Here is a 15098-nt window from a genome sequence, read left to right as displayed (position 1 = left end):
TTCCAAAACACAAAAAAGGATTACACCAGTAATGGAAAAAAAACATTCCAGATTTTGCTAGATATTATAGTGATCCTGCACTCAAAATCGCATTAACTGTTCCATATTTTTTGAAAAAAAAAAAAACTTTACGCATCTATTGTTAAGAACAAAAACAAACAAATCATTAATAATTCCAACACCTGACTCGATTATTTCTCTTCGTTAAGACATTTCTGTTCCCGCAAAAATATGTACACAATTTCGTGGCTCGTCTTCGCTCCAACAGCGACGAATTACACAAAAAGCAATTAATTTCCAGGCCGAAGAATCCACGTGTAATAACGTTCTACCCATGATGAGTCAGTGAACTTCCAGTTTTTACCCTCTCCTGTACGAGCGTTGACGAAATGACAAATTATAACTGAATATGGTCGTCAACGAAAACTTTACGTGCTAATGGTATAAAAAGCATACATTTATAGGCGCACTGAATTTTATTTGTTCACGTGTAAAAAGCTCAAAACGCTCATTACAAAACGTAATTTTCATTTTAAGTCACGGCAAATCCTTGTTTCGTGTAATCCTTTCTGCATGATGTGTGTTTTGTAGACATATTGCTATACGATATATATGCGTGACTGCCAGATAATTTTATACACATACTACAGTTTATGTTTAGATTAACTCTAATTTAAAATATGTTTAGCGTGTTTATTACAAGCGTAAGGTCATTAAAATCAGCGACAATTTAATTTTTTAATTTTTAATCACACTCCAACATCTTTGATAAGATCGTAACGTGATTTTGTAAACGTTAAAAGTCAACTTCTTTTTTTCTTAAAAAGAATCAGTTTTGCATTTTCCCTAAGCGTTAGTAATTTAATTATAGAAGCATCAAAAAATGGACCATCATCTTGCAAAAAATTAAGAATAAAGAAGGGTAAATTTTACAGACTAAAATCTGTTTAGTATCATGAAAATCCAGTTTTCTCACCTAAATCGCCTTTATATTTTCACCCCTGTGCCTTAACTCAATCTGGGATCACCCCTGATTCCCTGATTTTTAAAGCAAATATATAGAGGTTCTAATATGCGAGAGGGAAAGTAATGGCTTCGTTGATCCCAGAGATGGTCATTTTTTATCAAAAGTTGTTCAATGTTTCTGAAAAACGTAACCGACAAATTGGTACGTCTATATAGAAGCGAAATGATGACTTATAAGATAAATTAAATAATAATAATGGAGTTTGTATTTAGTCTTTAACAACACACAAAATGAATTCAAAGTCATAATTAGATCCAAACAATAAGGACGGTTGTTTACAATCTTAGATTAAACTTAGTGCTCAAATTAAAATTATTATTTTAAAATATTACCTACCACTTTGCCGCTGATCGACTATAAAATCTTCAATAAAAAAACTTGCATGTTGAAAATTTCAATTTAGCTTTTTTTACACGAATAGATAACGGAATGACAAAACTTCATGATGAATTGTGTAAAATACATCTATCAAGTTCTTCAGAAATCGGTAGGTTTTTGATAACCAACAAAATCGGCGCAAATTCTTCTGTATAAAATGCATTACCTATGAATTTTGTACGCTGCCAACTCAGATGGAACCCTCACCTCTAATTTAATTCTTAAAATTTATACAGTTTTTCATAACTTTCTTCTGTTTCTATTTTCTTCTTCCTTTTTTTTTTATTTACAAAGAGCCACATTTTATAGCTGCTTGAAACATAAATTAAATAATACTTAAACATGTTAAACAATTATAAGTGTATAGTACCTTAAATAACTCATGTTTTCGTATGTACTTCCTATGTTTAAACCATAGGGCATACTGTTGTGTGCTAATTAGGATTGTAATTAACATTAATTTAGAAACCTATTTCAGCCACATGTTAGTGTTATAATATTAACTGTTTATTTGTATATGATTTGTTAATAAATAACAGGACTTACCTACAACCATATAAAAATTATGAGTACAATTCAAAATAAGTAAATGGTTTTTCTAGTTTAAGCTCGATAAATAAAAGAGACAAAAATAAGAAAACACACGTTAATATAACAATCGTTTCTGTAGTGAAAGAAGTTGTGGAACATTGCGTAAAACAGCTTGCTAAGCAAAACTTTTCCTAATCGAATTAAAATAATTTCCATAGGGTAAAGCATTATTCATGTTTGACTTTCATCAAGTGAAAACAAATTGAACTAAACTGTATTTAAATGAGCTACAAGAGTAAAAATTGCAATTTGAATAATTGAGTCCTTATCATCTGAAATCAAATTTAAATTACAATTTTAAATTGACTTTGTTAAGAAATTTATTATTTATTCCTAATAATACTACCAAAACAAGACGCTATAAATTTCTAATGTTCGCTAATAATTTCTAATTAATACCACGAAAGCCGAAATTAAGATTAAATATTGAAATAAGTAGCGAATAATTATTCTGCATTTAGAGCATGCTGCGTGGCCGTAAAACAAAATATCTTTTAATTAAAAAATTCTTGTAATTCGAAATTAAACAACAAAAAGAACAAAAAATAAATGAACTCAAAAAATTTCACTTTTCAAAATACTGAATACTTATTATAATTAATGGGCATAAAATGTGATGTTTATCTTTATCTATGTTGGTGTAGGGATACTGCTGTGCTTATTTAACGAAAAATACATCAAATTTAGTGTTCACTGAAACGGTGCATAATACTTATGCTGTATGAGATTAGTGAATCACCTTTCACCATTAATAATCTCATTAGTAGTGAGTATAAAAGTGTTCATCTTGTGATCTTATCAACAGTCCAGCTACGTCCTTCAAACAGAAACCATGCACAGACACATTACATTAGTAGTAAGTTTGTATCAGATTTTGTAAGAATTAAATAAACATGTTTTTCTTTTACAGTCGAAATGTCTGCATATCGCAGCTATTTCAGTCTTAGTAAGTGCCAAAATCGTCCCAAATTATTACACATCTTCAACAAAGAAAAGCGATGAAAACAGTCAATTCAATATTGGACAAATTCCACAATATACAAACTTGAACACTGTTCAAATGGGTGATCTCGAAAAGTTGGTGAAGCAAAGTTTGGAACACATCTTCAAAAATCAGGAACTGACGAACGATGGTATCAATAACTTCGGTTTAAAAACTTCAGCTATCAAAGACTCTGGACTTGATTTATCTGACGATAAATCAGCTGAAGATTTGGATTTATTATTATCGCCACACATCCTGAAGGTTCCCGTACCACAACCTTACCCTGTTCATATTCCAGTAAAACAACCGTTTACCGTGCCCATCTTCAAACTGGTACCCGATGAAGTTGAAAAGAAAATTCCCATTCCCGTGGAAAAGCTTGTACCTGTATACAAAGAAAAACCAGTCAAAATTATTGTGGAGAAACATCATCCAGTTCCTGTTTATAAACCTTACCCTGTGCCGGTTCCTGTAAATACGCATGTTCTGGTTGGAAACAAAAAACAGCAAGCTAAGTGGTATTAAATTATTAGGTGTTACATTGTTATTTTGTTCATAGTAAATTATTTTTGTTGTTGATGATGTTAATAAAACTTTCTGTTGCATTTAATACATTTGTGGTCATTTATCGTTCCAAATTCATTCATTTAACTTATAAGATCTATTTTTACAGTGCGACAAGAAAAGTGAATAAAAGTGAGTAGTCATCTAAAAGTTGAGGATTTACTTAAGTCACAAATGTAAATCATACGCAGCCACAAGCTTAAAAAATTAATATCTACGTTTACTTTATTTATTTTTTTTATTTTTGACAGGAGCAATAAAATTATTTTGAATTTTCTTTAATACAATTATACCCTCAATAACACGTTTACTTCTCGAGTGTGAGCTACGGAAGTATTGTAATTGAATTCCTCCGGCGCATGGTTATTTTCATATTTTTTCAACGATTCATGACTACAATACAAAAAAATCGATCTCCGAAACTAATAACGTGATTTATGAATCCGTATCGACTTATTGCCCTAGAAGTCCTGATTTTTGGAAAACCCCACAACTGCTGATTTAACTCGGTCTAGACATTAATACTACCCTAATAGCTTCCCGACTCACAGGGAGAGCTTCAGTAGAGCAACACGTTCTCCACATTGTTTCAGACGTTTTTAATAGATTAAGATTCCATTCAGATATCTTTTCATTTCCAATTGACAGTTTTGTGCGGAGCTGGTCCGTGGAAACCGTACGACGCACTACATCGTACTCCAGTTCCATGGGTACTGGTAGATCTGGGCCAGTGCATCATTTAGAAATTTAGTAGGTAAACTTGGAAGTCCGTGACTTCCAAAGTTGTGCTTTAAAAGAACACACTGCCTCTCGCCTTCCATACTGCTAAGGCTAACCATCATCCAAGCAAGCTTCTCAAGTTCGAAGGGTCGGATCTTGTACTTGTACAAGTAGGTTCCATCGACCAGAGAGACCAGTATTGGGCGCCCATGCCACTCCACACCTGGCCTTCGGCCCCTCGAAGAAGGTGGAAGTTGGCATAGAGCAAGAGAGGTTAAACGTTAGCGCTTCATTGACATCATAGATTAATTTCCTAGTAGTTGTACCGGAAAGCATCATCCTGCAGTCTCTCAAGTCCGCCATATCGCGGCAAGCGCCGAGACGGTCAGACGGTACATACTTGTCAAATATTGATCAGTTCTTGGATATTGTACATATTGTTGTAGCTCAACATCGCCAGAATGGTAGGGAAATTTAGAGAACTTGACAAAGTTGTCGGTTGAAGGAGATTTTGGGGCCGTTTGTTTTTCCAATTAAATTTTATTTCTACCTACTCGTACTATACAGTTTTAATTCCCTTAAGGAGTCCACAGCATGATAAACTTAAATCTAATATTAAATAAAACCATAGAAAAAACTCACATGTTTGAACAATTTAAAAGTTGTCCTGTGTTTGTTATAATATTAAAATGAAAATAATTGCTTATTAAACGAAATGATCAAGATTTAAAAGTGACAGAATGGCAAAGTATACACCTTTTTTGATTCCGCGCAAAACACACAGCGTTGTATCTTTGTCACATGTGTGGCATTTGGGAAGCATTCATCTTTGTTTTCATATTCATATAGTTTCTTATTGGCATTGAAAAGATGTGTAACAAAAAAAATTTGCTATCTAAAGAATTACCATATTCTGATATCTTATAAAACATCAAAATGTAAACATTATGTTGAAAATAAAACACGCACATGATGTGCTAGCGTAATTTTGGCTTTCAATGGTCATTATCATCAGCTGACTCAACGGATCGAACATCATCTAGTTTCAGTACCAAAAAAATATTCGAATCTGAAATAGTAATACTTGAATATGGTCTCAAATACTGGCGTATAATAGAATATTACTTTGAATATGCAAGACTTACTAATTACAAATTCACTGATTAACTTACTACAAACAAAATTCTCTTATCATTTTCTCCCGATTTTTCAAAACGATAACACTAATCATGGCAAGATTGACAACAGGCAGTACAATTTAGTAAACAGCACCATACTGACGAAACATAATCGGTTCACATCTCCAATCTAACTTCTTAATTAGATTACACTACGCTATATTGTGTGACCAAAAACTAACAAGTTCCATAACCAGTCAGCATGGCCGATAGCTGAGAGTTGGTAAATTTTATGGCCTGTTGGATTAGTGTGCGGTCGATAGTTCGGCTGCGACCCGATTTACTCGGTTACGTCTCTCACCTATAAATACTTCCACTTGCTCGAATTCATTTGAGCCAATGAAACAAATTGAAATCTTTACCACTTGTATCCGGCAGATAGTTTTACTTGTAGACAATATAAAATCGTCTAAACCAACTTCAGGGGGCGTGACTTGAATCATTTATCATTGTTAAAGGGTCTTGGAGGTCTTTTTTACAAGATAATCTCGGCGCAGAATGAGTCTGCTAAGTCGACCACCTTTAGATAACAGATTCTAAAGATTTCTTTTACAAGGGTTAATGAACGATAAATTGTTTTATGGAGACTACGGAAACGGGACAAAAAAGAATGTGTTGTAAAGATTCATTAAATTAGCTAGACTTTATCTCATCAAACATATCATTTTAATTATTATCATAAATTACAATACAAATTTAGATTAAAATGTTCTCTCAAATACTAACGAAAAAACATTTTTCACTCACATATAATTATTATTATTATTGACATCCAAAATATGATTAATAAATCATAACGGTTATAGTTATCTACACAGCTAATACTGAATGTCTCCTACTTCACTTATTTTATCAACTTATTTTACCCAAACAATCACTACTGTTTCGTGGCTTTAATTAAGAATTTTAATTTTAAATGTAACAGTTAAAATAATGTCAATATTGTTATAATTATGCCTCAAATGTTTATTTTTTATTAATGCAACTATTGGTCCAAGCTGGAAAATTTTTGTTGCATCATTAAAGTTGTATTATCAAATTATCTGTTTTTCGCTTCTTAAGGTTAAAATTTGTAATATAAGGTCCACAGTGATATATGTCAATCATAAAAAAAAATTTTATCTGGCGTTTTAACGTAACTAGTAATTGAGACATCCTGGAAAGGATTTAGCATGTCGCTGATTAAACCTACACTCATAAATGTCAAAAAATGACAAATATTCTTACAAGCAAAAATGGTGGACACTTTTTAACAAAATCTTTAATACAAAAAGTGTGAAATTTATTGCAAAATTAATTAATTTTATTACATAAGCATAAATAAGCTCTTCATTTAACTCCATTGATCACATGGCTCAACATCTGTATAAAATTGTTTATGTCGTTAATTATTTATTCTGTTATTCTCAACTTTAATTCCTCCAAATTGTTGACAGGTGTTCGATAAATAGTGTTCTTTAAATAGGAGCCACAAAAAGTCTGCAGCAGTAAAGGAACATCTAGCAGTGGTCAGATACCTATTCTCTGCATTTCGACTAACGATCCGGTTGTGAAAAAAATCCTGTAACATTGTTATTGTGAACCTAGCCGGATGTGCTTCTGTCTTGCTTAAAATCACCTACTTCCATTTTGTCGTTGTGAAATTATTGAAATTTCTTACTTTCTAGTTAAATTACACTGAATAAGCCAGGTAGTAACAAGATTACAATTAATTTTATAAAATACCTATCTAACAAAATCCTACTTAAGTATATGACTCACACAATCAAAATTTACCTCGCACGAACTACTAATCATATTAAAGTGCACATTAATAAGGTTAAGGGCGGTTTGTTGAAAATACCGACTGACTATAAATGTTTGTGATTTTATCATCAGGTTGACAAAATTTATTTAAAATTTTATGATGACATATCAGAGGTCAGATTCAAATTTTGGACAACAATTCAGTAACTGTCATCTTCTCATTGGTTTTTAACCGCACTCGTGTCAGAATTGACAATTGTGAACAGAGACATGTTAACATTGCTGCTAATACTTAATTCAGAATTGGCAACCCAAAAATTTAATAAAAAAAGTTGCCAGTTTTGTTCGTTAACAATAATTGTAAGCAATATGTTAGTTCGACAGTTGCAACCTATTGTTACGAAATACACCCATATGCTGCCCCGGTAAGACGCCTATGGGCATAAAGAAAAGCCTGGAGCGGATTGCTGGAAGTTTCGATTATGGTGTCCAGAAAAACCTCGAAGCGGCGTTCACGAAGCATCCGGAGGAACGTAAGGGCTTAAATAGAGGCCATCTTCGGGAACGAATTATTCAGCCAACGAGTCGAAGTCCAGTGAATGTTGAGAAAATCCACTCAAATTGCGCCCGAATTATTTTGCACATAATCCTTGCATAATTAGTCGTGTACTTCGTAACACTATTTTTAGGCATCAATATAATAATTTCATTTATTTAATCCATCAACTGAAAGAAAACATATTTTTAATCAAAGTGGAGAGTATGGGAAACCCCACATAGACAAAAATTATTCTTGTTATCAGAATTTAATCCATTTCTTCATTAGTTTTTTTGAACTGGGTTAAGAAGCTATATTTTCTACTTTGTACAATTTTAATATTAATTTTACTTCAGAATAGTTTTGGTTTGAAGACCCTAGCCAAAACTTCACTTATAAAGTTCCAATCATTTAAATCTGAGAAAAAAAAACTGGGTAATTAAATTTTTATAGTTTTAAAACTCTAATGTAACGCACTGTACTAATAGAAAAACATTTTATAGATAAAGTTGCAGACAAAACTTAGCGACAATGAAACGTCATTTGTGTCAAAATTTTCTGGAGATTCGTATATTATAACATAAGCTATACACAGATGTGGGTTTAGCCACAATTCAATGTGATAAAAATTTACCATAGTGTTATACTAGACGCAAACGTTTAGTGCATTTATGGCTTCACACCAATTTAACTCCCATTATAATAATTCAATAGGGGGTCACAGCCGGACATCTTAAACCCGCTTACTAATAATCTACCTGAAAAGACCTTTTCTGGTAAAAACACAGGGCAGTACTGTCTCGGCCATTACTCACACGTGGCATGGTTTGCATTTGCTAAGTTTTATGAAGGCTCGGCTTTAAAGTACTTTAAACGTAAAAGCCATAAAAGCACTAAATGTTTGCGTCTAGTGTACACATCAATTGAATGTTTGAATTTGTAACTTGTGTCATTCTGTTTCGACATTTAAATACAAATTTTTACAAATTAAGGGTAAGCTATTGTTGCGAATCCACTTTGTCGTCAAGCTTTGTTTACGACTTTACATTGAAATTATTAATGTTCCAATTTTTTTCGTTGATTGATCGTAATTCAAATGACATTTTTAATTTCTTAATTGTCAGATATATTAAATTTACAATACCTATAAAGTTCTGTTGCTAAGTTAGTGTTACTTACTTTACTGATTCACTTCAACATTACACTCTAGTTGTGAAATAATTGGTAGATTAGACGTCGAGTGACAGGTTAGATGCCGTCGCTGTTTACTTTAATCTCCACAAATGCGCAATTAAATAAAATGGTAGTTAGGTAGTAATAAAATTTCCCCTGGTTTTTTATTTAATTTCGCCAGAATTTTAGCTTTAAGCAAAAAACTGTCAACGTCTCCTTTCAAGGTTGTCGGTATCCCCGCTTTTTACTTGATTAAATACAAAACTCGTCCGATTGCTGGCAACTCTTCCCGTATAAAGCTCATCCGTGACATTTAATTAAATACCTTCTCCATAAAGCTCGTTCCACAAGATTATAGAGGCAATACTTGTTTGACAAATCCGGTCCTAACGTGCTTATCAGAACCGATATATCCTGAATTCGAAACTCCGCAAAGCTGATTATTAGGCAGAGAAACATTGCAACATCACAAACCTGGTTATGTTCTAATGCGATTTTCCTTTATAAAAAGAAAAATTTTCCAATTTTATGAGGTTAGGAATGCTTCGAAATGCCTGTTGAAGCAATACTGTTTGCAAAATCCCCTCAGCGTTTATACGTCGTCTTAAAACATAAAGTTTTTATCCTGCGTGTGTCACCTTGAACTTAACCGCAAAGCTTTGCTTACAAAAGCACCTGTTGTAGTTCACGATGTTCTCATTTCGTTGCACCGAGCAGTTTTTAACGTTCGGGGCGGTTTTATAATCCGCCGTCTGCAGTTTCAATTATAATTATAAACAAATTACCTCAGACGAGGTTAATTAATGAAGCAAGTTTAATGAAACGAATCAAGTATAACAAAATTGAGCTTTTTGTCAAAGTCCGGGTCGTTTAGAGTAAACTTGCAGCGGATTTTTTTAATAATCTGCTTACCGAGTAAAAGTAGAGCTTTGTATTCTTTGACACAAATCCGGAAAGTACTTAACATTGCGACTACATAAAACTCTCTCTCAAGAAAATTTGCTGCGTATTATGAAGTTGACAGACGCTGCTTCATTTTTTTATACATCCAGTTTCCTTCTTCCTCTGGAAATGTACTCTGAAAAATTTACATATCTATCTATAAAGGACTCAGCGGTGAAAGCTGGGAAGGCTTCAAAAGCTTATCGAAAGCAGTGGGTCTTACAGTCAATAATGTCAATAAATAAAATTAACTGTAGTCGTACAATGTAGGATACTGTTTATAGCAGTTTATTTATTCGATTCTGAGTGCGACACGAAAAAAGATCTGTGTAAACCGGCGGAAGTTTGCTTTAAGTTACTGAAAGCGAAGTTTTTCACAAAGTATATCAAATATGTATGTATTTTTTACATACCTTTCAGTATAAAAGAATAATAATCATAATAATAATGGAATAAAGTTTAATGAGATCTTATCCAGGTATTAGGAGGTATTTACCACGCCGAGTTACAGCTTTTGTGTTTAATTTTAAATTATATTTCAAAGAGATCGCTACGGAAATCAGTTTTAAGTATTTACAGTCATGAAAAAATATAAAATGCTATATCGTATTAAATACGCAGTTTTTAATCACTGTTCCATTTTAATAGGTTTCGAAATATATGTTCCCATTAAATAATAATTGTGAATACATTTGAAATGTAATGTCATTTACTTATTATTTTAAACACTTTTCGATATAATTAATTATTTAATAATTTTAACAATTTTATATTTTCTTGTTATTTTACGTACTGATGAATGCGAAAATGTTGATTTATCATTTCCGCTTGTCTGTGACCTGCTTGCCTGTTGGAAATTTAGTAAACAGATAATCATAAGTTTCAAAACGATTTTTTTGAAATTTTAAGTTCACCATAAAATTGCAGAGACTGTTTATAAATCTTACTTGAAATCTGCAGCGATCACTTGTGCTTAAAGAACTTAAAAATAAAAATTTGAATCACCAAATTTTTGCACATATCTTGAAGATTACCCAACTGAGTTTTAATAAATTATGGTTAAATAATAATGTTCATTTAAAAAGTGCACAACAGTGACAATCTTATAGCATATGCAGGTATAAGTGATATCAAAATCTCAGAAAAGTTATTAGGGTGTTTGCGAAGTGCACCGACAAAAAAAATTAGAGGGGTTCTCGAGAGCATAAGAAATGAAAAAAACTCCTGTTGTATTATCAAAAGTTGCAAACTAAATTTACCCTTTATCCAAGCTTTATTCGCGCCACTGTGTAAATCATAGCAACCAAAAACTGACAACAAAGGTGAAGTTTGAAAAATTTCAAGTAAATAGTCAAAAGTATTTTTTTCACTAGCAGCCTGGACGCATGCAAATGTCGACTCATTTAGTGGTAGCAAATTCAACTTTTGCTACCACCGGTTCAAAAAGAAAAATTGAGGTTATGTACGCAATGTTTGATGTGATTATTTCTTAAAAAATGAACAAATGTGTGCCACAAACATTACTTGAGTATACGCATGGTAGTTGGTAGATGGTACAAGATAAAATGATTAACTCAGCGACAAATATAAACGGTTTTCTTTGTGTTGAAGATTTAGATTAAGTTTGATTAGAAATCAAAACAAAATCATGTTGTGTCAAAAAAATTGAACGTTTATTTTTCAGTTTATTGTCTTATGGTTTCTACTAGTGAAAAAAATTGTATATTAACCACGGTTGCAAAGCCACTTCTAGACCTCGCACTTAGAGCCCTCGACGCTGCGCGTCTCGGGTTCTAATTTGCGCTCGGTCTAGAATGCTTGGCTCTGCAACCTTGGCTAATAATATACTATTTTCAGAAACAATCAATTTGAAACAATTTTAACTGGATGTTTAAACATTTTGAAGTAAAGAATTATTTTACATGGTAGTAATCAGTCATTTTTATTTAATTTTCCTTGCGTCGAGGTCCTATTAGAACGAGGGCCGGCGAACCATCGTCCAGGGCAGGGCCGCCGTAAGCGGGGGTGCAAGGCGTGCACCGCACGCGGGCGCTGCCAAAGGGGGGCGGCAAATTGGCAGGCAAAGTAGCACTTTTCAAAATTCCCAAAATAATATAAAAAAATGTACAACTCGAAAAAAGGGTTTATTGAGACTTTGGGAGAAAGCAAAAAAAAGAAATATTGTTTAGGTCATCCAGTCATCGATAAATCAATAAACATATGTTTTTTATAGTGCATGGTGAACAAACTTGTAGATCGGTAAAGCATAAAGGAATAAGTTTCCAGAATTGCGGGTGTTGTTTGTCGGAACGTCAAGGGGGATGTTAGCAATAAATTAAATTATTTTCGTAATTCACAGAAAGGTGCTAAAGAACATTGCTCCAAAAATTAGTTGGTGTCCGAGCTGGCAAATGCAACATAGTTGTTATTTGCACTTGTAGTTTGGACGGTAAATTTATTTCATTTATACGTATCACATTTGCAAAATCTTTGATGATTTGCTGGAAATATCCGAAAATACTTCTTCATGGCAGTTATTTGTTCAACGATAATTTGATTTGATAAGTATTCTGAATCAAATCAACATCTTAACTAAAATGATGCAGAATCCTAACATCAACATCAAAGTATATATCAATTTACTTAAAGATGTAATAGGTTACTTTACCAAATATCGTTCAGATGAAAGTTTTGCTAAAATTATAACTGAAGCAGACAAACTTGCCTATGAAATTAATGTTGAACCATTTTTTCCGCCAATCCAAACCATGCGTCCAAGAAAAAAACCGAAACATTTTGATCACGAGCAGAAATACGAAGTCGTAGATCCAAAAATTAATTTTAAAATATTTTTTTTTTACCGAATTCTGAACCAAACTTTGTCTTCTTTAAATAATAGATTTGAGGAACTAAACACATAATGATAATGTATTTGGGTTTTTCAATAATGTGTTTAAGTCCTCAGAAGAAGACATGTTAAAAAACTGTACAGATTTACATTTAAAACTTGCAGTTGATTCCCCTGGTGAGGTCGACATTGCCGTATTTAATAAGATTAAAGCTTTAAAGCTGCACTCTTCAGCTATACCGTTAGAAGATCCCCATCAAATTTTACATATTGGTTTGAAAACAATTTAATCTCAACTTTTCCGATACATCAATAGCATTAAGAACTTTGCTTACACCACTAGTTTCGGTTGCATCTGGCCAGCGATCCTTTTCAAAATTGAAAATAATAAAAAATTATCTCAGATCAACCATGAGTCAAGGCAGGCTAAGTAACTTATCTATTGTTGCAATTGAACATGAATTGTTAGACAGTTTGGACATAAAAAAATAGTTGCAGAATTTCCCAGTATGAAATCTAGAAACATTCATTTGGTTTAGTAACAAAATATTTAATTATATTATTTGTATGCTTTAGGTGTTTTCGTTTCTTTTTTTTTGTATTCAGTCATATTATATGGATACATAATGTATTTATGTTTTTTATTAGCAAAAATTTGTGTTCGATAAAGGTATTTGTTTGTTTATTTTATACGAAATAAATTTTAATTTTAACTGCTTTTAATACAATTTTTACTTAAAAAAATCTTATATTGAAGAGGGGCGCTAAATTCAAACTTGCACTCGGGCGCCAAAAGTTCTAGCGGCGGCCCTGGTCCAGGGTCGCGGGTCTTCTTTCCCGTTTTTCGCGTTCCGCTGTGGTTTTTTCAGTTCTTATAAGATCGCGGTTCTGAACAGTGGTTTGCCGATCTTGGTTCCATTGAATTCCGACGTGATATGTAATCCTCTGCGTGTTCTTTTTCAGGATGTTGTTATTTTCTCTAGTTATGTACAGACTTATTAATGAATGAGCATAGTTAACAAAAAGAAACTACTAATAAGAATAAGACTTTTCAACGACCATAACCAAGTAAACTTTACTAATCAAAATAAAAATAAAGAATAAAATTAACACAACGTTAAACAAACTACTACAACAAGTTTTCGAAATGACGGCCTCTATTTTGCACACATGCTTCTGCTCGCCGAAATAACGACTGCTGCGTTCTTCTAACAATATCTGGATTATTTCTAATGTGTTCAACATTTTAAATGCGATTTGTCAACTCTTGCACCGTATTCACTGGAGTTTGATAACCTACCTGCTTCATGTAACCCCTTAAAAAAAATCACAGAGATTGAGATCGGGAGAACGAGGTGGCCACAACACAGGTCCATTCCTCCCAATCCATTTGTTTGGAAAGTTTCGATCAAACCATTCCATCGCTTCTACGGCATAATGTGCAGAGGCCCCATCATGTAGGTACCATAGATCCCTACGAACATTTAAGGGTACATTTTCCAAAAGTGGTCCTAAATCGTTGTTTAAAAAATCTAAACACGCAACCGCCGTCAAGCGAGGGGGCACAACGTATCGACCTATCAAACTGTTGTCAAGCATGCCTGTCCAAACATTTTTTTACTGAAAATCTGTCTTGAAAATGCGTCTCCCGTATGGCATGCGGATTTTCACCAGACCAAATATGAGTATTACGAGAATTAAAAACTCGTTCTGTAACGAAGCGAATTTTCGCGGGCCGGAAACCGTGACGCGTACCGCGAAAGCCGGGGGTAAGTTCGCGATCGCCGCGCCGCCGCGGCGGGAGAAGAGGACTCTTGCCTGAAACTCCAAAGAGTGCGGAAGTGCTGTGGCGAAATTGGCTGTTTTTAGTTTTTGGAGAAGTGTGACCAAGTGAGCAGTTCGACCCTCCGACCCACCGTAAGTACCTTTTTGGGTCGCCTGCCTGTTTGTACCGGTTTTGGAATCGCCGCCCCCGAGCGAAAAACCGTGTCACCGTCACCGCATTTTTTTTTCGTCGCCGTCGAAAGTCGAAACCGTCGTGCACGCGTCGTTACCGTCACCGCGCTCCCCTCCCGGGTCGCCGTACCGTCTTCGCGCGATTTCCAGATCTCAAGGTCGCAGCCCCCAGAGCCAAGAGGAGCCCGTCCTGAGGGAAGTCGCCGCCCAGGAGGAACGACCGTGCCGGACATTTAAATTAATCTTGTTTGTAAAACCGTTTTGTAGTTATTTAAGTTGTTTAGCCGTAAGATTTCTTATTTTAGACCGTGTAGCTGGTGACAGGGAATAAACCCTATTTTTGTTATAACACATCCTCGCCGTTTTATTTATTATTTTCGAGTTTTCGCGGCGGCTCACCACCTGAATTCCGTGTCTCCGGCTTTAGAGCACCCCGGCGCTCCCTCCCCCGG

The 15098-nt window shown here is 33.9% G+C and overlaps 1 protein-coding gene and 1 long non-coding RNA gene across 2 annotated transcripts in view; both read left to right on the top strand.

Moving 5' to 3' along the window:
- The window catches only part of LOC135127430 (uncharacterized), a 108559-nt gene that overhangs the window by 13382 nt on the left and 80079 nt on the right, over positions 1-15098 (top strand). The gene's annotated exons all lie outside the window — the stretch shown is intronic.
- LOC135127429 (uncharacterized) lies at positions 2812-3556 on the top strand. The gene is made up of 2 exons (XM_064053870.1): positions 2812-2852; positions 2907-3556. Exons 1-2 carry the CDS (start codon positions 2829-2831, stop codon positions 3504-3506), a joined length of 624 nt encoding a protein of 207 aa, XP_063909940.1. The 5' UTR covers positions 2812-2828; the 3' UTR covers positions 3507-3556.

The sequence above is a fragment of the Zophobas morio genome, unplaced genomic scaffold, assembly GCF_036711695.1.
Source record: "Zophobas morio isolate AGI-343-1 ecotype UQ-CSIRO unplaced genomic scaffold, CSIRO_AGI_Zmor_V1 ptg000011l, whole genome shotgun sequence".
NCBI classification, from domain to species: Eukaryota; Metazoa; Arthropoda; class Insecta; order Coleoptera; family Tenebrionidae; genus Zophobas; species Zophobas morio.
The sequence above is the reverse complement of the archived record's forward strand: the minus strand, read 5'-3'. Positions and strand labels throughout refer to the sequence as shown.

Coding starts and splice junctions, on each gene's coding strand:
- LOC135127429 (XM_064053870.1), top strand. CDS start 2,829: ATGCACAGACACATTACATTAGTA. Junction 2,853..2,906: donor ACAGACACATTACATTAGTA/GTAAGTTTGTAT, acceptor TTTCTTTTACAG/TCGAAATGTCTGCATATCGC.